This window comes from Sturnira hondurensis, unplaced genomic scaffold (genome assembly GCF_014824575.4).
Source record: "Sturnira hondurensis isolate 20B ecotype Veracruz unplaced genomic scaffold, ASM1482457v3 Scaffold0000648, whole genome shotgun sequence".
Classification (NCBI taxonomy): Eukaryota; Metazoa; Chordata; class Mammalia; order Chiroptera; family Phyllostomidae; genus Sturnira; species Sturnira hondurensis.
In genome coordinates this window covers 7510269-7534640 of record NW_028073279.1, presented here as the reverse complement: position 1 = coordinate 7534640, position 24372 = coordinate 7510269, and the positions used below count along the sequence as shown (strand labels likewise).

The 24372-nt window shown below is 37.2% G+C and overlaps 1 protein-coding gene across 1 annotated transcript in view; it reads right to left on the bottom strand.

Moving 5' to 3' along the window:
- Positions 1–213: 213 nt before the first annotated feature.
- The window catches only part of DNAI4 (dynein axonemal intermediate chain 4), a 72459-nt gene continuing 48300 nt past the window's right edge, over positions 214–24372 (bottom strand). Inside the window, exons 9-17 of the mRNA XM_037042870.1 lie at positions 23137–23342; positions 21814–21900; positions 19987–20138; positions 18032–18189; positions 17126–17247; positions 8191–8289; positions 7306–7532; positions 2983–3139; positions 214–1463 (exon numbers count right to left, since the gene is read on the bottom strand). Coding sequence (XP_036898765.1) covers positions 1413–1463; positions 2983–3139; positions 7306–7532; positions 8191–8289; positions 17126–17247; positions 18032–18189; positions 19987–20138; positions 21814–21900; positions 23137–23342 — 1259 coding nt within the window. The 3' untranslated portion in view covers positions 214–1412. The remainder of the gene's footprint in view (positions 1464–2982; positions 3140–7305; positions 7533–8190; positions 8290–17125; positions 17248–18031; positions 18190–19986; positions 20139–21813; positions 21901–23136; positions 23343–24372) is intronic.

Below are 24372 nucleotides of genomic sequence, written 5' to 3'. Positions count from 1 at the left end.
AAAATTCGGTGCTAATCTAAAAGTAAGGCAGAGTCTACAAAGTCAGGGTTGAGAAAGTTGGAATGGAATAATGCTAGTACTTCAGGATCCAAGAAGCATAAAATAGCTTAATTTTTTTTCATTTAGGCTTGATGAGCAATGAGAGGAAAATATGTGAAAATTTTTTAAAGATCAAAAATACATAATGAAAACAGACAATTTTTTTCAATGAAATCAGGTTTTTATTTTGTTGCACAGTGTTACAGAAAGCCCAGACTTTTCAGAAACACGAGAGGAGGCATCACCATGACTTACACCAGTGGAAGATTTATCTTCCTTATAACCTGACCTAAGCTCTCGGTCCACCTAAAATTGTGTTGCTTTTGTTTACTGGATGGCTCCAGAGAAATGGACATTTGGAAGAAATGGACAGTTGTAAAAGGTAGTTCCCACTGTTGCATTGATTCTGTTTTTAATACACACATTTTTCTGAGAGTTCAGTGAGTTTTAAATGCCTTATCCCGTCCTCCTCACTTAACACGCTTTACAGGCCATACTGTCCTAGAGCCTCAGCTAACAAAACCCGGGACTTGCTAATGCAGCACGGAGCAGACTGTCAGCCAGCTATATTTAGGGGAGCTACTGACTCCCACTCCTTCTATTTCCACAAATTTGCCCTAGAACCCACTGTAAAATGACACCCTAGTGCAAAGTATGAGGAGAGATCAGGGACTTTCTATTTTCTCGATGGGCCCACCTAAGTCTGGGCTTAAAATCCAGAGCGAATTCTGGGTGTGCAGAGGAGGGTGCCCTGATGGGTCCCAGACTAACTCTTCTCAGCGAATTGGCAGTCTCACGCCTGCTGGTCAAACAGCGCAGTTTGGACATTTGCTGTCGTGTCTTTTGTTTGTCCAATAATCTAATAAAGTTCTATAGCCTCAGCTCTCAGATCAGGAGGATATAATTTGATTCAAGGTTGAGTATGAGTATCCAATATTCTCCAAATACTAACACCTGCATAACTCACCTATCGATTTAAGAGTGTGGAATTTTGTCTCGGGATTTTTATTTAAGTAATTGTAATAATTTCCAAGCTTTTCTTTTAAGGAATAATAACTTTCTAACATACATACACATTTTATACTTAGACATGTATATGACTTGGGATATGATCAGGAAATAGAGTAGAAGTATTGTTCAAAAATTAAGAAAATACCAACAATACCCTTAAAATTAGCTTAGAAAAACTCATCACATATTTCTGAAATAAAAGTTAATTAAATTTATATTAAATTTAAACAGAAGCTATACATTAAACATTGTCTTTTAAAATCAAAATTCCAGGTCATTACACCCAAATCAGACTACTGGGTATTAAACACTGTTTCTTTTTTTAAAACAGTAACAAGAAAAGGTATATGGGTAATGACGAATTATCCTGGTTGGTTTGAACCGGGTCCAAGCAAAGTATCTATCATATCTCTCTGAAAAGGAAAAAAGTCACACAATTACAATGCAATAAAATACAAGTTAAGAGATAAAGTGGTTTTTAAAATGTCATTTAAAATTTATGTTAGTGATACACATATAAAAGACATCCATCAGAGAAAACATAATTTTATCTTCAGAAGGATAAGAATTATATATAGAAATAATGCAGCAAGTCAAACAGATAATTTTACTATTTTTGTACTAATGAATTTTTTATATTTAGTATTTTAACTATTCATTGCATGTAAGACAATTTGTCAAAGTTAATTGTCTAACAAATAAATGTGTGATTTTAGTTTAAATTCCTTTTTTAAATTTTTAATTGTTGTTCAAGTACAGTTTTCTGCCTTTTACCCCCATCCCAGCCCACCGCCCCCAGTATTTATTTATTTAATATTTTGCAGTCAAATAAGTATTTATGATTGGAGTAAAACTCCACCTTCTACTTGTGACCCAAATCTAATCAACACATCTGACTTCTGGCCCCATTTCCCTCTGGTTGGGTACTTAAGTTGTTTTTTTCTTCTATCTTATTTTTTCTTTTTTATCCCATCACAAATTATGCTATAATTAATTTCTTTGATTGCCTCTATGGATATTTCTACAGGATGGAGTCCCAGAAGTGGACAGTCTTGGTTCATATTGCTAAATCGGTTCCAAAGAAGCTATGCCCATTTGTATCTCAACCATCAGTATACTAGAGGACCTATCTTATCAACTGTTTGCCAGTACTGAGCAATCCCATTTTGGAAAACCTTGGTAAATTTGATATACAAGCATGCTATCACATTTTAATTTAATATAATATACTTTTATTTCTTTCATTATTACTGAGGTTAAATTTTAAAGTATAATTTACCAGTAATTTTTTTGCAAATGAAGTTTCTAATCATTACCCAATCTTCTATTGGAGTCTTAGTATTTTTCTTAACAATTTGTGAATATTTTAATATTTTAAAGAAATACAGACATTTAAATGTAAGAAACAGAAAAACTTGAAAAGCCACCTTAAAAGTAACAGACATCTATTTTTACTGCTTTGCTTTTCAAAGTTTTACAACAAAGTTTTGGTATTTGAAGATTAGAAAAAGGTAGTAAGATAATGCTAAATCAGTAGAAACAAATGCCTGTTTTAGGGATATTGGATAATATCTAAAAATACTATTTCTGTGAAAGTCTTTGAGTATTTGCAGTAATATTTAACAATTATTTGTTCAGCTATATTGAATAATTATTAAGCCCAAAATGTATACTGGGCACAATTTTAAGTTCTTCCATATAACATTTATAATTATTCTGCTCAACAAAATTATTATTCTCATTTTACAGATAGAGAATATATGGCTCAAAGAAAATAAGTGTAGGAACTGTACCTAGTCAGTAGCAATTCTTGGGACTTACATTCTTTCCATTGTACCTCACTTAAGATATAAGAAATGTAAGTCCCTTGCATTATACAAAATTGCAACTAAATAAAATGAACTACATAAACTTTTGACTTTTGAGTCTTACCCGGCCAGATTCCAAAGCAGCGGGCATATTTCTTAGTTCATACACAGCAACCTGTCCATCACTGTCTCCCACCAGAAGGCAATCTGTTTGTTTAGCGAAGAGAACAGTTGTGAACTTGATTCCAGGGTTGGCGACATTCACAATTAGAGGATCCAAACTGCAGTGAAATATTTTAGTTGTAAATTCAGTTGCTGTTAATTTGTTCGTCATGCATACAGACTAAGAAAAGTCTGATATATTTTTGGTTGTCTCATGTAACAAAAACCAAAAGCTTCTTTAAGTGTTTTCAAAATCAAAGTAAGTGTTTCTTACTCCTTATTCATTGAAACTTTCCATTTTAACTAGATAAATTAAAGTAATTCACAGTTAAGGTGTGAACTTACAAGTTTAAACTCCTATGGTGGTTAATTTCATGTATTAACTTCATGTATTAATTTCATGTATTACCAAGGCTAGACTATGGTACTCAGTTGTTTGCTCAAACACCCGTCCGCACGTGCATGTGAAGGTATTTTTAAAATATAATTAACAATTAAATCAGTCGAATTTGAATAAAGCAGATTGCCCTACAGAATGTGGGTGGGTAGGACTCATCCAATTTGTTGAAGGCCTGAGGAGAAAAGACTGAGCTCCCGGAAGTGGAGTGAAAGTCTGCCTCCCGTCCAGCACGGACTCCTGGTGACCAGCATGGACTCCTGGTGACCGGCACAGGGTCCCGGTGACCGGCACGAACTCTTGATGAAAGCACCAGACTGCCCGGCTGGTGTGCAGGTTTGGAATTTGGCAGCACCTCAACAATGGGGGCCAATTCCCAAAAAGAAATATCAATCTCTTTCTGTCTTTTTTAAAATATATTTTATTGATTATACCATTACAGTTGTTCTATTCCCCCCCTTCATTCCCCTCCACCTGCAAACTTCCTCCCCCACCATTCTCCCCCCCCTTAGTTTATAATCATGTGTCTCAAGTTCTTTAGATTCTATATTTCCCCCACTATTCTTGCCCTCCCCCCTATTTTCTACCTACTGTCTATGCTATTTTCTGTACCTTCTCCCCCCTTCTCCTCTTCCCACTCCCCTGTTGCTAACCCTCCATGTGTTCTTCATTTCTATGGTTCCACTCCTGATCTAGCTGTCCTCTTGGTTTGCTTTTGTTTTAGGTGTGGTTGTTAATAACTGTGAGTTTGCTGTCCTTTCACTGTTCATATTTTTCATCTTCTTTTTCTTATATAAGTCCCTTTAGCATTTCATATAATAAGGGCTTGGTGATGATGAACTCCTTGAACTTGACCTTATCTGAGAAGCACTTTATCTGTCCTTCCATTCTAAATGAAAGTTTTGCTGGATAAAGCAATCTTGGCTGTAGGTCTTTGGATTTCATGACTTGGAATACTTCTTTCCAGCCCCTTCTTGCCTGTAAGGTCTCTTTTGAGAAATCCGCTGACAGTCTGATGGGTACTCCTTTGTAGGTGACTGTCCCCTTATCCCTTGCTGCTTCTAGGATTCTCTCCTTCATTTTAGTCTTGGCTAATGTAATTATGATGTGCCTTGGTGTGTTCCTTCTTGGGTCCAACTTCTTTGGCACTCTCTGAGCTTCCTGGATTTCCTGGAAGTCTATTTCCTTTGCCAGACTGGGGAAGTTCTCCTTTATTATTTGTTCAAATAAGTTTTCCACTCGTGGCTGTTTCTTTCCCCCTTCTGGTACCCCTATAATCCGGATGTTGGAACGTTTAAAGATGTCCTGGAGGTTCCTAAGCCTCTCCTCATTTTTTTGAATTCTCATTTCTTCATTCCTTTCTGGTGGGATGTTTTGTTCTTCCTTCTGGTCCATTCCATTGATTTGAGTCCCAGTTTCCTTTCCATCGCTATTGGTTTCCTGTGCATCTCCCTTCATTTCAATTAGTTTAGCCTTCATATGTTCCTCTAATTTGTGACTATAATCAACCAGTTCTGTGAGCATCCTGATAAACAGTGTCTTGAACTGTGCTTCTGAGAGGCTGGCAATCTGTTGGTCGCTTAGAGTTATCGGCTCTGGGACTTTGAGTTCTTGCACCATCTTTTGGGCTGTTCCTGCCTGTTACGTAGCAGGATCGGAGCCCTAGATGTTCACCAGAGCAGGGCAACTCAGTCGCTGGGTTGTGACGCTGTATGTGGGGGTGGAATCAAAGAGGAGCAATGGCGTCCCGTCTGCCGCCTCCCGTCGCAGCCCCCACAGGTGCCGCAGCTGCCACCGTCACTGGGGCTCTCGCGTTTCGTCCCACTGCACGCGAGTGTGCCACCGCCATCCGCCCTCCACCACTGGCTTTGCCCCCTGAGGACTGCATGGTCCGTCTCACTGTGCGCGAATGTGTGACCGCGGTCAGTCTGCCCCGCACCCTGACCAGGTCCGGGCTGCCTGCACACCTGTCTGGGGATCCTTCCTGCCCGACCCTGCTCCGCTGCTGGCTCCACCTCTCTTACCGTCCTGGTTGAACAGTTCGTTATTGTCGGACTTCCGTATAATTCTGTTTTCTGTTCTTTGGTTGTGTCTTTGTTCTCCAAACCTTTGTTGTATTCAAACTTGGTTGTGGGGGAAGGCACAGTGTTTCCACCTATGCCTCCATCTTGGCGGAAGTCCTCTTTCTGTCTCTTTCTCCCTCTCTCTGCTCTACCCTCTCCTTCCTCCCTCTCTTTATGGGTCTGTTTCCCTGACTAACACAGCTCCTTACATAATAAACTTATTTTAATAAAATGACATTTTGGTTCGAATGAAACTCTGAAACATATAAGAGAGTATTTTGAACAAGAATTTTTTCTACTCTGGTCATCAAAGCATCCATACCCTTAAAACACAAAAAACAGAAGCAGCAACTTGAATGTTCCTTCCAAAGAAATGCTGTCTTTGGAGCTACAAGTTTTATCAGAAAAATTTAAATCAGAGGTGGGATCATTTACGTAGCCACTTCATACATTAGTCATCTCATACTCAAAAATAAATTGCTTTGTGATGTAATCCTTGATTTTTGGTACCAACTGTTTTATAGAAAAAGACATACAAAATTTTAAAGTTACTAAATTACTAACTCCTAGGAAAAAAGTTTGCCATTAAGAATAAATGTACTGAGCCCTGGCTGGTGTAGCTCAGTGGACTGAGCACGGCCTGCGAACCAGACGATCGTGGATCGATTCCCAGTCAGGGCACATGCCTGGGTTGCAGGCCAGTTCCCAGCAGGGGACTCACAAGAGGCAACCATACGCTGATGTTTCTCTCCTTCTCTCCTTCCCTTCCTCTCTAAAAATAAATAAATAAATAAATAATTTTATAAAAAGAATAAATGTATTGAATTTTACATTATTTATTTTAAACAAGAATGTTTTTCCCTGCCCCTTCTGCTAAAAACTGACATAAAGATCTCTAATATTTTCCCATTGAAGTGTTTATCATTAAATACTTTATTCGGTGTTACATAAACTTACATATTAAAAAGAATAAATGCATGTACAGACTGACAGCTGTTAGAAGAGAGGGGGAGGGGGCACTGGCTGGGAGAAGGTGAGGACATTAGTCAAAGAACATGTATGCATCAGCCACAGACATGGACAACAGTGTGGTGCCAGCTAGACAGGAGGGGGCATGGGGGCCGGGTGGAGGCAGGCAGAGGGGGAAAATGCAGACATAGTGTCAGCAATAAAAATAAAGCTTAAAAAAAGAATAGGTGCGTGCAAATGACACTCCACTAAATTTTGTGTAACATCTTTATTCAAAAATGTTAATTATACACATGCCCTTTGATATGTTTTGAAACAAGGTATGAGAATAAGTATATTTGTAAAATATAATTATGTTGCTTCTTTTCTTTATCTTACTGTAGAAAAATATTAGGTAAAAAAATTAACTGCCTCTGCATTCTTATATAAACCGGGCAATTAAAAAGAATTAGAGGTTTATGATATCACTCATCAGCCTGCAATCATTTGAGGAGATGAATAATATAACCTGTTGTCATTCAAATACTTTTAAAACCACATAAATTATTAATATTAATATGGCACCCCAGCATACATTTTTATTCTTAAAGGACTCTCACAAGTATAAACTATTACTTGTTTAAAAGTAAATACAGGGTTGGGCAAAAGTAGGTTTAGAGGTATGAGTACCCAAAACACAGTTTATTCTTACATTATTATATATTAATTGTTATATTACTTTCCATATGAACTACAGTAAATCTACTTTCGCCCAACCCTGAACAGTTGCCCTCTAACCAATGTTAAAACTCTCATGTATCATTTAGTTCGAACTGCTTCTACTAGAAATACCCCTAGGAAAAAACCTAACACTTACGTGCTGACGTGAAGGTCCCAGATCTCCACTCTGCTCTCATTTGCAGCTGCAAATACATAGGATGATTTCGGAGACCAGGCAACATCATAAACGACATGAGTAGTTGGATAAAAACTCAAAAATGGCTTGGGATTTTCCTGCTGCCATATGATAACCCCCCAGTCGGCAGAGCAGCTTAAGAATACATCGTGACAAAACGGATTCCACGCTATTTTATACACTGGACCCTTCAATTAAAGGTAAATTAAAACACACAGGTAGAGAGTATTTAATATCGGATACTTTAAACTTCACCAGCAAGTTTAAAATGCTAAGATTTCTAGAAGATTTATCCACCATGCATTATTATGTGGGTATTATTTTAGCTGACAGTAAGCTCATAAATGTAATCGTTTCTAAATTATGCCACACAGAAATATAAAAATATAGTTGACATAATACTCACTAAGTATTAATGAATATTATACACATTTACTTTAAAATATAAAGAGTATTAAGAAAAAACAGAAACAAAGAAAACATGCGGAACAATCATAAAAGATATGGAGAATAGGTATATGCAAGAGAGTATTTTACTTTGGGATTAGTATGTTATTATAAGCAAAGTCTTTCAAATAAATAAAAAATGCCAACAAATAAACAATAAGTCAACAAATATAAAATATGTGACTTCCATAATGTGCAAAAAAACCCTGAGGATATTTGAAAGCCAAATAAAATGCTCCCTGTGTTATTGGTGGTTTCCATATAAGAAAGCAGTGACTTGGCATTTTTAACTCTGAAGCTGTAAATTTACTGCTTATTAAAAATACTATGTATGATGATATTACTGTTTCAGAAACATTACAAGGTAAATTTTTCCATGCTTACTATAATTAAACTAACCTTATGTCCTCTGTAGGTATCTAAGTATTGTTCATTGTATGAACAAGAACACTTGTGGATATGACCTTCTTCAGTGCCAGCCAAATAGATATTCGTGTCCTACAACATAAAAAATAAAAATGCACTGGATTGTGATATATTAGTAAATTGTTATGCAGAAGATTAGAATATTCAAGATGTTATAATCAACTGAAGAACCAGAACTAGAAATACTATCTTAAAGGTAAGTATTTTCTTCTTTTTATCATGATTTAACTGTAATTAAACTGCCTGAAGGCCTACTGTGGAAAAAATATATAGATTTGTTGTTTGCTGCAATAGAGGATAGAACTTAGCATCCTATCTAGAAATTACATGGACAATTATTGGCTTAAAATGAGGAAGAAACTTTTTAACACTTAGAGCTATCTGACATGGAGCTAGCAGTCCGGGGAAACAGTAAGCATTCTTTCATTAGAACCAGTAAGGAGTAGACAGATGACTTAACAGTAACTATTTATGTATATGATACTGAAGAAATGATTCCTGTGGGAATGAGAAATTGAACTAGATGGTACCTTAGAAATCTGTAACTCTCAATGCATAGATTAAATGGGGATTTTAAATGTATTTCCTATAGTGAAGTCATAATTAAAAAGTCTGAAAGTGAGTGTTCAGTGTCCTACCCATACGGGGTCAGCATCACCGTGGGGCATGTTAGAGCCGCGGAATCTCAGGCCTCACTCTGGACCCACTGAATCAGAGGCTGCATTTTCACAAGGTTTCCAAATAATTTATATGTACATTAAAATTTGAGACACACGGCTCTAGTGTATAACAGCACTTAAGAATTCAACTACTAGATCATGGGGCACACGCAGTTTTAAACTACACAAAAAGAACAATTCTTCCCCAAAGTAGTATTACTGATTTACATTCAGCAGTAAAAGAAAATTTCCTTTCATCCACATTCTCTTCAATAGTTGGTTATATCAAATATCTAAATTTTGCTATCTCTTAGGTATAAAATTTCACCTAATGGCTTTGAGGGCTATTTATGTGAATATTAAAAATGTTGAGCACATTTTTATTTCCTCTTCTGTTCATTTTGACCATTTTACTAATAATCTATCTTTTTCCATATTCATTTGTGTAGGTTCTTTATATATTCTATTCCATATGCTTTATCTATTAAATATGTTGCAAATATTTTCTCCCACTGTATGGCTTTTAATTTTTTAGTGTCTTTTTGCAAATAATAGCTCTCATTTTAATGTAGCTGGATACATATATGGTGCTTTTTTGTGCTTTTTTAAAGAAGTTCTTCTGACTTTGAGGTCATAGAGATATTCTCCTACATTTCCCTCTAAAAGGTTTTTCAAGTATGGTAGGGCAGAAATCTAAATCTAATTTTTACATGGATAATGATTATTCCAACACCACTTAGAGGTAGGTCATTTTTCTCTAGAGATTACTGCCTAAAGTTGGGTATTTCACTGTATAAACCCTGAGACACAGAGATTTCCATGCAAGAAATGTATTGGGGCATTTTCTCAGGAAGAACTTCTTTGAGGAAAATAGGAATGGGCAGAGGTTTCAGTTGAACCATAGCACAGTTACAACAGAAGTCTCAGCACAGCCTATAAGAAGCTCTGTAGCTGAGACAGCTTTTCAGAATCCTGACTCTAGGCAAGGAGGCCAGACATTATACTCCACACACGTACCAAAAAAAATAGTCAAGCAGGATAATAGACTCAAACCAAACAATATCAATAATCAAACTAAACATAAATGCTCTAAACATCACAATTAAAAGGCAGAGATTGTAAGACTGGATAATAAAGCAAAACCCAGCTATATGTTGCCTACAAGAAATGTACTTTAAATATAAAGATACAAAAAGAAAGAAAGAACCCATGAACACAAACAAGCGTGGTGATTGTGGGGGGTTAGGGGGGTGGGTAGAGGTGGAAGATGGTATGGGCGGTAAGGGGTAATGGAGCAAATACATTAAAAATAAACCATTTAAAATAAATAAATAACACAAAGATACAAATAGGTTAAATGTAAAAGAATGGAAGTGGTAAACCATGATAACACCAGTTAAAAGAAAGCTGGAGTGACTACATTAGTATCAGCCTGTACACACTTCAGGATAAAGAATATTGCCAGTTATAAATAATACTGTTTCATAATGATAAAAGAGTTGATTAATCAAAAGAATATAATAATTCTAAATAATTATGTACCTAAAATAAAGCTTCAAAATAAATAAAGCAAAACCTGATAGAATTATAAGGAAAAAATATAAAAATCCACAATTATGGTCAGAGACCACAGCACCTCTTTCTGAGTAATGGATGGAAGAAATGAACACAAACAATCCAGGTGTGGTAAGCTCGAATAATGCCATCATTAAGTCACTTGAATAACATAATCTGGTGGACATTGATAGAAGATTCCACCCCAAAACAGCAGAATACATGTGTATTTTCAAGCACACAGGGAACATTTACTAGTAAAGATAACATTCTGGGTTTTAAAACAAATGTTAAAAAATTTAAAAGGATTCATTTTTTTAAGTTTGTTCTCTGATGATGATATTGAATAAAAAATCAGTCACAGAAAGATCCTTGGAAATACCCAAATATTTAGAATTAAATAATATTTTTTCTAAATAACCTGTTGATCAAAGGAGGATGCAAAGAAGAAATTAGGAATAAAAATGAAAATATAGCATATCATTTTGTGGGGTGCTGCCAAAGCAGTACTTAGGGGAAAAGTTATAGCACAGTTGCCTATATGAGGAAGAAAGGTCACAAATCAATGATGTCATCTTCCACATTAAGAAACTAGGAAAAAAAGCATATAAAACAAAATTAAAAGTAATGAAATAATAAATATCAAAATAGAAATCAGTGATATAGAAAACAGAAAAAGCATAGCAAAAATCAGAGAAATCAAAAGCTGGTTCTTTGGCATCAATAAAGTTTATAAACTTCTAGCCAGACTAATCAGAAAAAAGGAGAGATAAGACACAAATTACTAACATTAGAAATTAGGCAGGTGACATCACTACATACTTTATAGCTATTAAAGGACACTAAGGGAATATTATTATGCCACTAAATTCAACAAATTTGATTAAAAAATAAATTCCTTGAAAAACATCAATTACCTCACTCAAGAAGAAAAAGATATAATAGCTCTATTAAAATCTGAATTTTTAGTTAAAAGTTAAATATCTTCCCAAAAGAATACTCAAGGACCAAATGGTTTATTAATTCTATCCAACATGTAATGAAGAATAATACTAATTATATGCAAATTCTTTCAAAAAAGTAAAGAAAGGAGAACACTTTTCAACTCATTCTGTGAGGCCAGGATTACCCTGATACCAAACCAGGCAAAGACATTACCAGAGAGGAAAACTATAAACCAATAGGTCTTACAAAAAAATATATTAAAAGTCTAAACAAAATTTTAGCATATTAAATCCAACATTATATTACAAGGGTAAATCAAGATCAAGTGGGATTTACCCCAGGAATAAACATGTAAAAACCAACCAGGAGAGGAACTCTGGGAGGCTCTGCCTGCAACGGTTGAACCCCACAGGACAGCGACCACTTCGCAAGGAAAATGCACTTAGACACATACTTACAGAATTGCACATAACATCAGAGACTTTTAGGACCCACTGAAGCCTGCCCTCTAGCAGTCCACGGACTCCAAGGGAAGACTGCAGACAGTCAACTGCATGGTTGTAGATGGGACTGTGGGTAAGGCCTGCCTCCTCATCAGTTACACAGCAAAATTCCTGAAGGGTATATCCCCACCGTCTTTGACAACTATAGTGCCAAAGACATCTGTGAATGGCCAAAACGTTGGCCTGAACCTGTGGGACACAGCTGGTCAACAGAATATGATTGACTGAGAACGCTCTCCTACACCCCAGACTACTATCTTCATCATCTGTTTTTCCATCAGAAACCCACCTTCTTATGACAATGTGAGGCATAAGTGGCACTCAGAGGCCTCCCATCAGTGCTCCAATGTACCTCTACTGCTAGACACCAAGAGGGACTGGAACAGTGACCTTGAGGCAGTGAAGAAGCTGAAGGAACAGAGCCTAGTGCCCACAGCTTCGCAGCAAGGCACCTCCCTGGCTAAGCAGGTGGGGGCTGAGAAGTATTTGGAATGTTCTGCTCTGATGCAGGATGGAGTATTTTCAGAAACTCCCGGGACTGTGTTTTACCCTGCCAAAAAGACCAACAAGTGTGTCCTCTTAAAGCTTTTGGGATGGTACTTCAGGAACTGCATCCACGGAGAATAAGGGTGGGGGGGAATTCTTTGACAGCAATTTGCAGTGCCAACAGAGCCATTTGCCTCTTCTGGAAACCAGGCTCCAGGTTACTAGGCTTTTGGAGGAATGGAGACAGACAGACTAGTTCATATATGGCTGCCTTACGGTTTGGTCTGTGTGTGTGTGTGTGTGTGTGTGTGTTCCCCCATCAAATGGTAAGAGAAGACACCATCAAGACACCACCAAGCACTGTTCTTTGTTCCTTCCTGTCCTGGCCACGCCACAACTAAGCAGAGCAGCCTTGTATTTTTTTGTAGACTTTTGCCTGTCTGCTTTTGAATTGAACTTCATAGACAGTAGGTAGAAAATAGACAGGGGGGAGGGCAAGAATAGTAGGGGAAATATAGAATCTAAAGAACTTGTGATACGTGGACATAAACTAAAGGGGGGAACGGTGGGGGAGGGGGTGTAGGGAGGAGGGGAATGAAGGGGGGAAATAGGACAACTGTAATGGCATAATCAATGAAATATATTGAAAAAAAAATTGAACTTCAGCTTCCCTGGCTATAGTTACCATTGAGCAAGTGCCCCACAGAAAGATGAGGCTCTCCAGCTTTCAAATCATTGCCTTAAACTTTCTAATACATTAATTTTCAAAAACCAGTTCATGCATGATTCCTAGGTGTTCCCAATGTTGACACATCCTTCCCATTCTTGAGATGACTCATTTTCTCAAAACTGGTTAAGTAGTATTTCCCCAAAGTTCTGTGAGATGGGAATAGATGCTCTTTAAAGGGTTCTGTGGTCAAATAAGCCACAGACCAGCTATATAAATAAAAGCTCAAGAGGTTCCTCTCCAGCAGGAATTTATAATTTTTAGTAAGTATGCAACATTTTCTGGAATTTTTTTGGTCCTATGCAACACTTATTAACGTCTCTGGAAACATAGTTTCCAAGATGCTAGGTTAATAGGAACTAGGAATTCCCACAAAGGAGGCTATGAAAGAAAAGCATAATGTGGCCCTCTTCACACCTTTGAAAGTAATGCCAGTCAAGGACTGGTTAGTGTTCCTCTCCCGTCCTCAGGAGCTGGGTCTGGCACCCAGTCACTCAGTGACCTGGATGTGGGATCTGATGGCCGGATCTGCTGGGAGACTCTGATGGCACTATGTGCCCGGTGAGGTGGAGTTAACAATCCCTCTGAAAAGCTGTGTCTCTGAGGCTTCTCTGTGGCCTTTTTTTCCCTCTTTTCACCTTCCGTTTTAAGGAAATACCTCGGAAGGTTAACCCCCTAAATAAAATCGACCAACCAACCAACCAAACTGTCTTGCCAGTCATTGTGAGGGAGTTCTGTGGACCCTCTGAGACTTTCCCTTTGCTGTCGTTTCTCTTAAGTTACTACAAAGGCTGTCTTGCACTCTTCCTGTTCCTCCCTTCCCTGTACATCGAGCATGCGTGTGTGTGTGTGTGTGTGTGTGTGTGTGTGTGTGTGTTCAGCCTTTTGAGGTTTTTCCGTTGCTCCGAGAGAGTTGCAGGATGTTAGCTCTCTGGACTCAGGAGCTGGGGTTGCTCAGCCTGTCCTGGGGCAGTAGGAGTCAGATTCCTCAGCCCAGCAGGCCTGCTTCTCCATAGCTGCAATTCTTCTTACCCTCTTTATTTGATATGGAAGAAAAACTTCTGTACCTGCCAGATAGTACTTGACAACTCCACCACATACATACCCTCTCATCTGGCCAAAATAGTATTGGATTTTTGAGCACCTGGCAGCTAAAAGGACCATACACCACACGGCTTCCCCCTTGGTGGGTGAAGTGTCTGTGCTTTGCTCTGTGATGGTCTTGCCGTGGCTTTGATAAGAAGTGATCAGATTAGCCTCAGGCTAACTGAACCTCCTGAATAGGGTTGCCAGAAAAAAACACGGTAATATTCTTCCCGACAGAAGGTGACGAGAGGGCGGTGAGCACACAATGGAGTATGCAGATGTTGTATACCTGAAACTTACACAATGTTATTAACCAATATTACTCTTATAAATTTAATTAAAATTAAAAAATAATTTCGTACAAATAACTTTTTAGTGTAAGTAATGTACCATGCAATATTTGGGACATACAATAAAACACTATTTTCTCTTTATCTGAAATTCAAATTTAATGCAAACCTCCTGTACTTTTATTTGCTAAATCTGGCAACCCTACTCTTGGATAATCTGGAAGCTGGAGGTCAAGGAGAAATCAAGTATTGACAGAAGATTGACAGAAGACTGTCTGAAGCTCTGGAGGATCGAGGGTGGACAGTATTGTCTGGCATGTGCCTTCCATCTCAATGTCAATGTATTGTGTCTAGTTCCCACTGGGTGCCCCCGGACTTCCTGTGGTGGGTGGGTGGCAGAGACTCTTTATGAGCCTTGTGTCAACTGGAAGAGAGGGAGAGTGGCCCCCCTTCAACAGAGGCCCAGGGGCACTGTGGAAAGTGAGGTTGCTGTTGTACAAGTATGGGAACTGTAGAAGTATGGGAACAACTGGCCTGTGTGCATGTGTGTCCTTTGTCCTTGCGTAGAGTCCCTGAGTTTTCCCAGAGGCAGTCAAATGAAAGTACTTATTGCTCAAGTATATTCCAGTCATGGGTGTTGTGCCTGATGCTGCTGGGGCACTCACAGGACTTCATGGTTGAAAGGAGGTGGAAACACGACCATTACCTATGGTCCTGGGAACTTTCTGTTTAGGCACTGAAGTCTTTTATTTATTTGTTTGTTTATTTATTTGTTTGTTTATTTATTGAGAGAGGGTAGGGAAAGGAGGAAGAGAGGGAGAGAAATATCAATCTGTGGTTGCCTCTCACATGGCCCCCACTGGGGACCTGGCCTGCACCCCAGATATGTGCCCTGACTGGGAATCGAACTGTGACCCTTTGGTTCACAGCCCGCACTCAAGCCACTGAGCTACACCAGCCAGGGCTGAAGTCTTTTAAATTGGCTTTTAGCCCTGGCTGGGTTGAGTGCTGGCCTGTAACTTGAAGGGTCACCAGTTCGATGCCCAGTCAGGGTACATGCCAGGGTGTGGGCCAGGTCCCTGGTTGGAGGCATGTGAGAGGGACCTGATTCATGTTTCTCTCACAGACTGATGTTTCTTTCCCTCCTTCCCTCCCCCCCTCTCTAGTAATGAATAAATAAAACCTTAAAAAAATAAATTGGCTTTTCATTTAAAAATTGAAATAAATAAATAAATAAATAAATAAATAAATAAAAATCAACCAATGTAATTTACCATATTAACAAACTTTAAAAAAACTATATAATCATATCAATATATGCAGAAAAAGCACTTAATGTAAACACACCATCCATTCCTGACAAAAAATAACTCTCAACAAATAGTAATATGAAGGGATCTCCTGAAAAATCTCTTTAGCTTACATCATACATAATCATACTTAATAGTGAGGCTGAACGCTTTCTCCCTCAGATCAAGAACAAGACAGAGATGTCTGTTTTCACCACTTCCATTCATCCTCATGCTGGAGTGAAATCAGGCAATAAAAAGAAAGAAGAGGTAACCAAACTATAAAGGAAGAAGTAAAACTCTCTTCACAGACTGTACGATCATCTTGAATTTCTTCCACCACGGAAGGAATGTCTAGGATACTTGACTAGAGTTTCTCAGTCCAGATCTATTGAGCCATGTTTGGGGATGGGGAGACGAAGTGGTGCCTATATCACGCCTTACAGGACGTTTAGCAGCACCCCCGGACTCTGCTCTCTGGATGTCAATAGCATTCGTCTCCGTGCCCACCTCCTAAAGCTGCAACAACTAAATATATGTTAAGACATTGTGAAATGTCCTGTGGTGGGAAAATACTCACTGCCCTGCCCACACTGCAAATTACTGTCCAAGAGTTGAGATGAAGAGTAGATTACAAGAATTTAAAAATGAAGGCAGTTAGAATATGACAGAAGTGTTAGAAAACTGAAACATAATAAATGCCTGAGCTACAGTAACGAGTAGCACGCTTGGAGGGGAAGGAGTGGCACAATAAGACTTAAATATCACTTGGACGATAGGATAGAACAGGACAGGAGCTCAAGTGTTGGTTTGCATAGTTATCAGAAAACGTAAGGCTATGTTTTCCTAGAAGTGTGTCATAATGGCTGGATTTTCTGACTCCAAAGAGTCTTCAGATAAGAGTAGCTTGAATAAGTAGAATTTCATGAATTATGCTTTGATGTGATTCTTGTCTGAATAAGCATGAACTTAAGTGGCCTTCCTGATCCCCAGAATTATGTCACCACCCACACTGAGGATACAGAGGACTATATAGTGCATTTGGTTCTCGTCAGCATGACAGAGCAGCAGAGCCCACAAGGGCAAGGAGAGCCATTCAAGTCAAACGGGCAGTTGTAAAGAGGATCCTGCCACAGTTCCTAGAAATACAGACTTGTCCTCTGGAAAGTAGATAAGATGCAGTAATGTCCATTGGAATGTGCCATTCTACCTTCAGCTGGCAGCTGTGTTTGTTGTTATTTGTTTATTTACAAGATACAGTGTTAATCATTGTACCATGCTGACATTTTGTCTTGCTTTACATCTTCATACACTTTAATTATTGGAGGTTGTTATATGCAACAGCAAATAAAAGGTTGAAATAATTTACCTTGGGATGAAAAGCAAAACACATTCCAGGAGCCTGTCGAGATATCAAAGCTTCACCTTTCTTTTCCTTTTCCCCTCCTCTTTTGCTGCTGCCAAAAGTAGTTCGCTTCAAACGCATCAAATCTTTATTTAAAGAAAAAAATTACATTTCTTAGGCTCCCCCAAGGTTTTCAAATTATGGAGGTGTACAGGTTTTTATTTTCTTCGTGGGCAAACTGTGATTTTGTCATTAGGTCTGTTTTTTCATTGCTCTGAAAATAGAAGGTTTTTAAGTGTTTTCCTGGGACCAGGATGTTTTAGCAGTTAGAAGAATCTAGAATGGTGAGTGGACTGTGTACATACCAGGGAAAGAAAATCAACCGCCACATGTACGTTGTTTCTGCTACATCTGTGTCATAGTTCTAGGCAATTGTAGAGACAACCGTCAAGGGTTCTGAACTAGCTTTTTAAATGATGCAGGGCAGAGAAAAAAGAAAGGAAAAAAGACAGAGAGAACAGGGGGAAAGGCTTTCTGCCTTGGAAAAGTCAGTATCCAAACATAATAGTGTTTGAGAGTGTTACTAGTTTCAACTCAAATTCTAAATCGTCCCCAAACCACTTTGATTATTAAAATTATTTTAGGAGGGTAAAATAAAAAAATATGTATTTTATTTACCACATGGGAAAGTACTGCAGATAAATATCTCATCTGCAAATAATGATTTTTGCCATCCTTTGCATGTGATTTGATTAAAATTAGCAAATACCAGAAACAGATGCTTAGAAAAACAATGACCAAGCCCAGTTTTCTTATTTAGTAAAACCAAAATTTGCCACTTCTTACACGTGGTTTACTAGGAATTTTCAATTCAGCACATAACAAGAGAAAGAACACTTGATATATATACATCTTCAGTGTACTTTTTACCGTGGCAGTCCAGGCCTTTCCGTATAACCCACTTGGAGATTCTCCCGTCTGCCGCTATAGAAACCAGTATTTCTCTCTTGTCATCGCCTGTCGTCCCTCGGTCTTGTTCTATCCACTGCAGTTGCCACACAGGCCCCAGATGTTTCTGAGGGGACTCACTGAAACACAGAAAAGTACTAAATACAGGATCATTACAATATTTTTTTAAAACTTGCAGTACAAGTAATAACGATAGCGCTGGAGACCACCATGACCTACGATGCCTTCATTGTTCAAAACTAGACTTTTACCTTAAATATTTTGAAAAATAGAAAAAATAATAACTTTGACACTTAATATTCACTGTTGTTTTTCTCATTTCTTAAAAAAAACTTTTTTGCTGCCTTTAATTATATTGGCTGTCATAACAAATACAAAAGCAACTTATTTCTTCTCAAAACCTATTTCATTTACTCTGTTCCTTTTGTTTTTCTCCTGGTTGTCTAAATTTAGTTTATTTTAGACATACTGAATATATATACAAGGATCTTTATCTTTTTCATAGCTTCAATGGATAAGTTGTTTTCATTTTATCCACTTCTCAGTGGATTTGTCATATTAATGACTGTTTTTCTATGACTGTTTTAATGGGTCGCTCTGTTCCTACTAGTGAATCCCTTAATTATTTTTATGCAAAATCTCCAAAATAATAATTCTGAATCTTTTTAACATCATAGATATCTCTGATTATTTGGTAAGACTTTTGGATGCTCTTCCTGGAAATAGAGAGGCTACCAGTACTTACAAAACTATGCAAACAATTTCAAACTTAAGTGTAGGAGCCCCTTCTTTAATGCTTATTTCCACCGAGTTTCAGCCAAATTCACTCAAACAATAACATGAATATTCTATATCTTTATTGCCCCATTGATATTTGGTTTATTAAAAAAACTAACGTATTCAGTACATTCCCCCTTTAACTTTTTTATTTTCTCAGTATAACTCATTCTTTTTTTCTTTTAAAAATTTCATATCTCTTTTTCAAATATTAAATTTATGGAGGTGATACTGGTTAATAAAATTATGTTTCAAATGTATAATTCTATAATACATCATCTGTATATTGCATTGTGTATTTACATTTATTTCATTCTTCATTCTTAAACACTTACTGTCATTCTGTAACCTATCTAATATCATGTGACAAATGTAGTGAGCATGCAAAAAGTTGGACTTAACCCTTGCTCTTAAAGGGCTTACAGCCCCCTCTGGAAGATGATGTATATGTAAATGATTTTTGTACAGCATGTGCTGTGATATATGTGCTGTGATAAAGGTGTGTATAGGATGCACAAAGCAAAGAAATGAAAATGTTTCCTTCAGGAGGTGACACCACAGGAGTCAAGAATACATACTTTCAGTTATAGGATGAGTAAGTGCTGGAGATCCAATGGACAGCATGGTGATTAGACTTAACGATACTATATCGTATACTTGAAGTTTGCACAGAGTGGACCGTAAGTGTTTTCATCACATACACACACATATACACACACACAAAGTGACTGTGTGAGGTGGTGAATGTGTTAATTAATTTGATAGTGGTCATGATTTCACAATGTATACATATATTCAATCATCACATTGTATACCTTTAAAAATCACATTGTGCAACTTAAATATATGCAATTTTTCTACTTATACCTCAATAAGGCTGAGAAAAAATATTTTTTAAAAAAGAGTAAGTATAAACTGTCAAGCCAAAGGAAGTCTGTTGATGAGGTGGGCAGAGAAAAAGATGAAGGAGATAGTAGGACTAAGCATTCGGCTGGAGAGACAGTATGACAAATTATGAAATATATGAAATTAGAAAAATAATGGCATCACTCTCAATAACAACAAATAACATTAGAGCAATTTTCCCCTCTCCCTAAATAAGTATGCATTACACATTCACCCAACGCTTGCATTCTCACCTACTGTCCAGGACTGGCGTGTTGCTGTTGCTCTGCACGTTGTAAATTGCAACGGTGCCATTGTGATAGCCAACTGCTAAAAGATTAGGTGCTCCAATTGAAAAGTCCACAGCGGTAACTCCATATGGACTCGGATAAATACGTTCCGGCCACTAGATAAAAAAAAAAGTATTATATTACATTTAAAACTTGGTTTGGTAGGCCACAGTAGGTGGGGCATGATGATGGCTGAAGTACAGCCTGGTGGCAGTGGGGATGTAAGAGTCAGTTTACATTTGGTTAGTCTTCTCTTCCTAACTTCCAGTATAGCAGTAAAAAAACCCCCTTTCCTCTCCTTTGATGAATCCTCAGAGCTCAGTAATTAAGAAATGCAGGATGGGATTTTATAAGACTTATCATATTTTGGCAATCTTTCAATGGGAGTTGTATGATCATCACAGTTCTACCTTCTTAAAGAAACAAATAATGAATTCCAAAGAGATTATCTAGCATATATTCCCATCTTTGAGTATCTGTTTCAGACATTTGGATTATCTAATAATTTCTGAGTAATAGATAGAAGAAGCTCCAAAACCCTCTAAGGGACTCTCTTCAACCCTTTCAAGTTTTACTGTTTTGTTTTAATGTCTGATTGAAATGCTTTCTTGTTTTTAACCCCCTACATGGAAAAGAAGACAACTTACTGATAATGAATCTTACAGTAATCCTCCCACACGTTTAAAATTGCTTCTTCCTTTCTTTCATGCTATAGAAACCCATCTTCCTAACAGACTTGGAGTATTTATAAAAACTCTATTTTTATATGATCTTCTGATCCTTTTCTAAGTTTTTCTCCTTACATTTCTGTTCTGAGTTAAAAATAGATATAAACTATTCCGCATAGTAATTTCTTACAATCCTTTCTATTTCTGTGGTATCAGTTGTAATCTCTCCTCTTATTTCTGATTGTGTTTATTTGGGTCCTCTCTCTTCTTTTCTTGATGAGCCTACTTAAAGGTTTGTCTATTTTGTTTATCTTTTCAAAAAACCAACTCCTGGATTCATTGATCTTTAGAATTGTGCTTTTAGTCTCTATGTCATTTAGTTCTGCTCTGATAATCATAGGGGAAAAGGGAATGGACTCACATGAACAAGTATAAAAGACACATGGACAATAACTAAGGGTGGGGGGTGGAAAGGGGAGGGAGGCGGGGAGCATGGGGTGGGGGGCGGGCAGGGTTGGGAATATAAGACAGAAAGCTGTACTTGAACAAGAATTAAATAAAAATTATATTTTTAAAAAATAGATATAAACTAATAAGCTAACAAATTGACAAGGGCTGTTTAGCAAAAGAAAAAGACTGATTTTTATTTATTCTCTTTGAAAATTTTATGGCAATAAGATAGTCATAATTATCTATTTTTATATCAGTTGAAAACAGCAGAAATCTATCTTACAAGGTGATAAAGAGTTATTCATATATTAAGAAATAATTCAGTATTAAATGAAATATAATTTTCAAAGGATTTTCATTTGCAAATTCATTCTTTGTAGTTAGCAGTGATTAAAAAAATAATGGTTCAACTTTGGATCATCAGATCTAACAGCATACAGTAGATGCTCAAAAATAGTTATTAAATGAATTTATAGATATATAGAAATGAATTTATAAGTGAATTTATCTTATATCAACAAGAATAAATTTAACTATTATGTATTTAAACCAAAAAGTCTTGCTTGAAAAATTGTCTTGACTTGGTTTAATTATCACATACAGCTGTCTATTTTATGATAATTGTATCATCATTTAATTAAACACAAATGGGTCTTATTCCTGTTTGGGTTACCATGGGATTCTTTATTGACCAGCAGCAAGCCAATCCTTTTTTTTGTTCTTTAAATCCAAAATGACCGTAGCCAACAGCCAAAAGGTCCTGAAAACCAGAAATACAGATTTAATATAAAAGAGTGTCACATACTAATATTGCAAATGTATAAAGATGCATGGAAATGTTCTACAAGATGTTCTCAAGTCCAGTTTCCCTTTTTGTGTTGTTATTCAGTCACAGCTGTCCCCATTCCCCCAATCAATGATTGTTTTATAAAGACAAATCTATACTAGAAGTATTTTATTTCATTAAAAATAATATACATAATTTAAATTGTATGCTATTTAGGTTTCAACAAAAATGATTTAGACATTCTATTTTTAATAACCATACCAACTATCATATTTTCACATCGTATTTTAAAAGATATAAATATAAAATAATAAGGCTAATTCTCATACATAATACAATTTAAACATATAAATTAGTTTTGATGACTTTAAAATACAATAAATATTTATTCCAATGGTATTGCCATTCATGAAAGGATTTTGGAATAACTAGTTGAAAAATCATGTCTTCAGAGGCAGTTTCTATACCACAGGAGAAAATAAGTCTTAGTACTCTATAATCATCCCTTTTTTACAAGCAAAAATACCACTCCCCAGCTTGATGATTCATCTAACTTGTCTAAAGATGATTTTTAGCAGTATAGTAGTTCAGAGCAAGAGACCTGGAGGCAGATGTGTGGGTTTGAACGTTGGCTGTTTCACTTACGTTGCATAACTTTAGGCAAGTTGTTTATCCTCTCTGTGCTTCAATTTTCTCATCAACATAATGGGGAAATTAATACCTAACTTGCAGAGTTTTTGTGTGAACACAAGTAAAATGCTTATAATATGCCTGATACATAGTAAGTACTATTTAAGTACCTGCTATTATTAATAGTGACACCACTTTAAGGAATATCAAAATGATTTTGTGTATTTTCACTGTTACTGGATGAAGTATGAACTTCTGAATATAATTAATTTAAGGAGAATACAAATTGGGATACATGAGTTAGGTAAATGTTAAAATAAATCAACAATATACTATGTTCTAGTTCATTTCTCAGTCTCTGATACGGGTTCAGAGAATGTCATGTCCTGAGTACATCTCCTAAAATAATAATGGTAATATTTCTATATTAAAGGAGAAAAACTTTTTTGTAACTATTTGCATTTCCCCCTCCGTGAAACATAAACTTGCTTTAGAGGTATTCTAAAACTAGGGGTTCAAGGATTTGACAATGGCCCTTAAATGTTGTAGATTAAATTATTAAAATATTCAATAACTTACTGGATTTGTTTTATTCCAGGCAAGGCTGCTCACATTAAGGCCTTTGGTTAAGTCACAGGAAAAGGACCAGAGTCGTTCCAAATTGGCTGGTATTATTGACTGTTCTTCATCTACTTCTATTTCTTCTTCCTCTTTCTTAAACTCTTCTTCTATCTCTTCAATTTTTTCACTTTCTGAAAAGTCTTCAGGCTCTTCAGGTTCTGGTTCTAAAATTAGATCAAATAAAAAGACTGTTGTCTTCCGTACCTGCGGGAGCCTGCTGAAGGCTCCAAACAGCATCTCCATCTACCACTGACACTATAACCGCTGGCGCTGCTGGGTCATATGGTGACAAGGACCATGAATTGCTGCCTGGCCTGTTGCAGAATCTTCTATTGTTCTGGGGCCCCCTCAAAGCCAGCAGCTTTTCTGGTCACTCAACCAATGGGCCAGAGTGGCACATTCAAAGGGGGAATATGTTGCTCCAAAATGCAAAGAGGTCCATTAGGTATCATGTCTCTTTTTTTATTGTACCAAGAGCTGGACGAAAGTATCCCTCAACACACTCCACACCACTGGGAGTTTAACTGAGGTGAAAGGCCCCTGAAATTTTGTAAGATTTATTTCTCACACAGACATGCAAACATCTTACCAGTAAGTCTAGTTCTTGTTCACTAGGTCCAGTCAGCATGATGCCATCAGTATAATGGACCAGTGTGATGTCTTGTTGAAGGGAAAGTTCCTTGCAGACTAAATCATGACACAGAGCTGAAGAACTGATATACTCCTTTGTAAGACAGTATAGGTGTATTGCTGGCCCGGCAAGCCCAAAGCAAATACTTCTGCTGGTTTTTACCAACAGGTATTGGTGGGGGGTGGGGGGTGGGAAGCATTCATTGTATCAATAACTACACACCAGGTACTAAAGAATGTTAATTTGCTTAGGCAAGGAAACCTCATCTGGAACAGCAGCTGCAATTGGAGTCACCATCTCACTAAATTTGCAATAACCCCACTGTTATTGTCCAAGATTCATGCATTTTCCACACAACCCAGGCAGAGGAGTCCAATGGGAGATATGGTAGGAATCAATACTCCTGAATCTTTCATGTCCTTGATGGTGGCATTAATCTCCAAAATCCCTCCAGAAGTGTGGTATTGCTCTGGTTTACTATTTTCGGAGGTAGAGGCAGCTCTAGTGGCTTTCACGTAGCCATTTCCTACCATAATAACACTCACTCTACAGGTCAACAATCT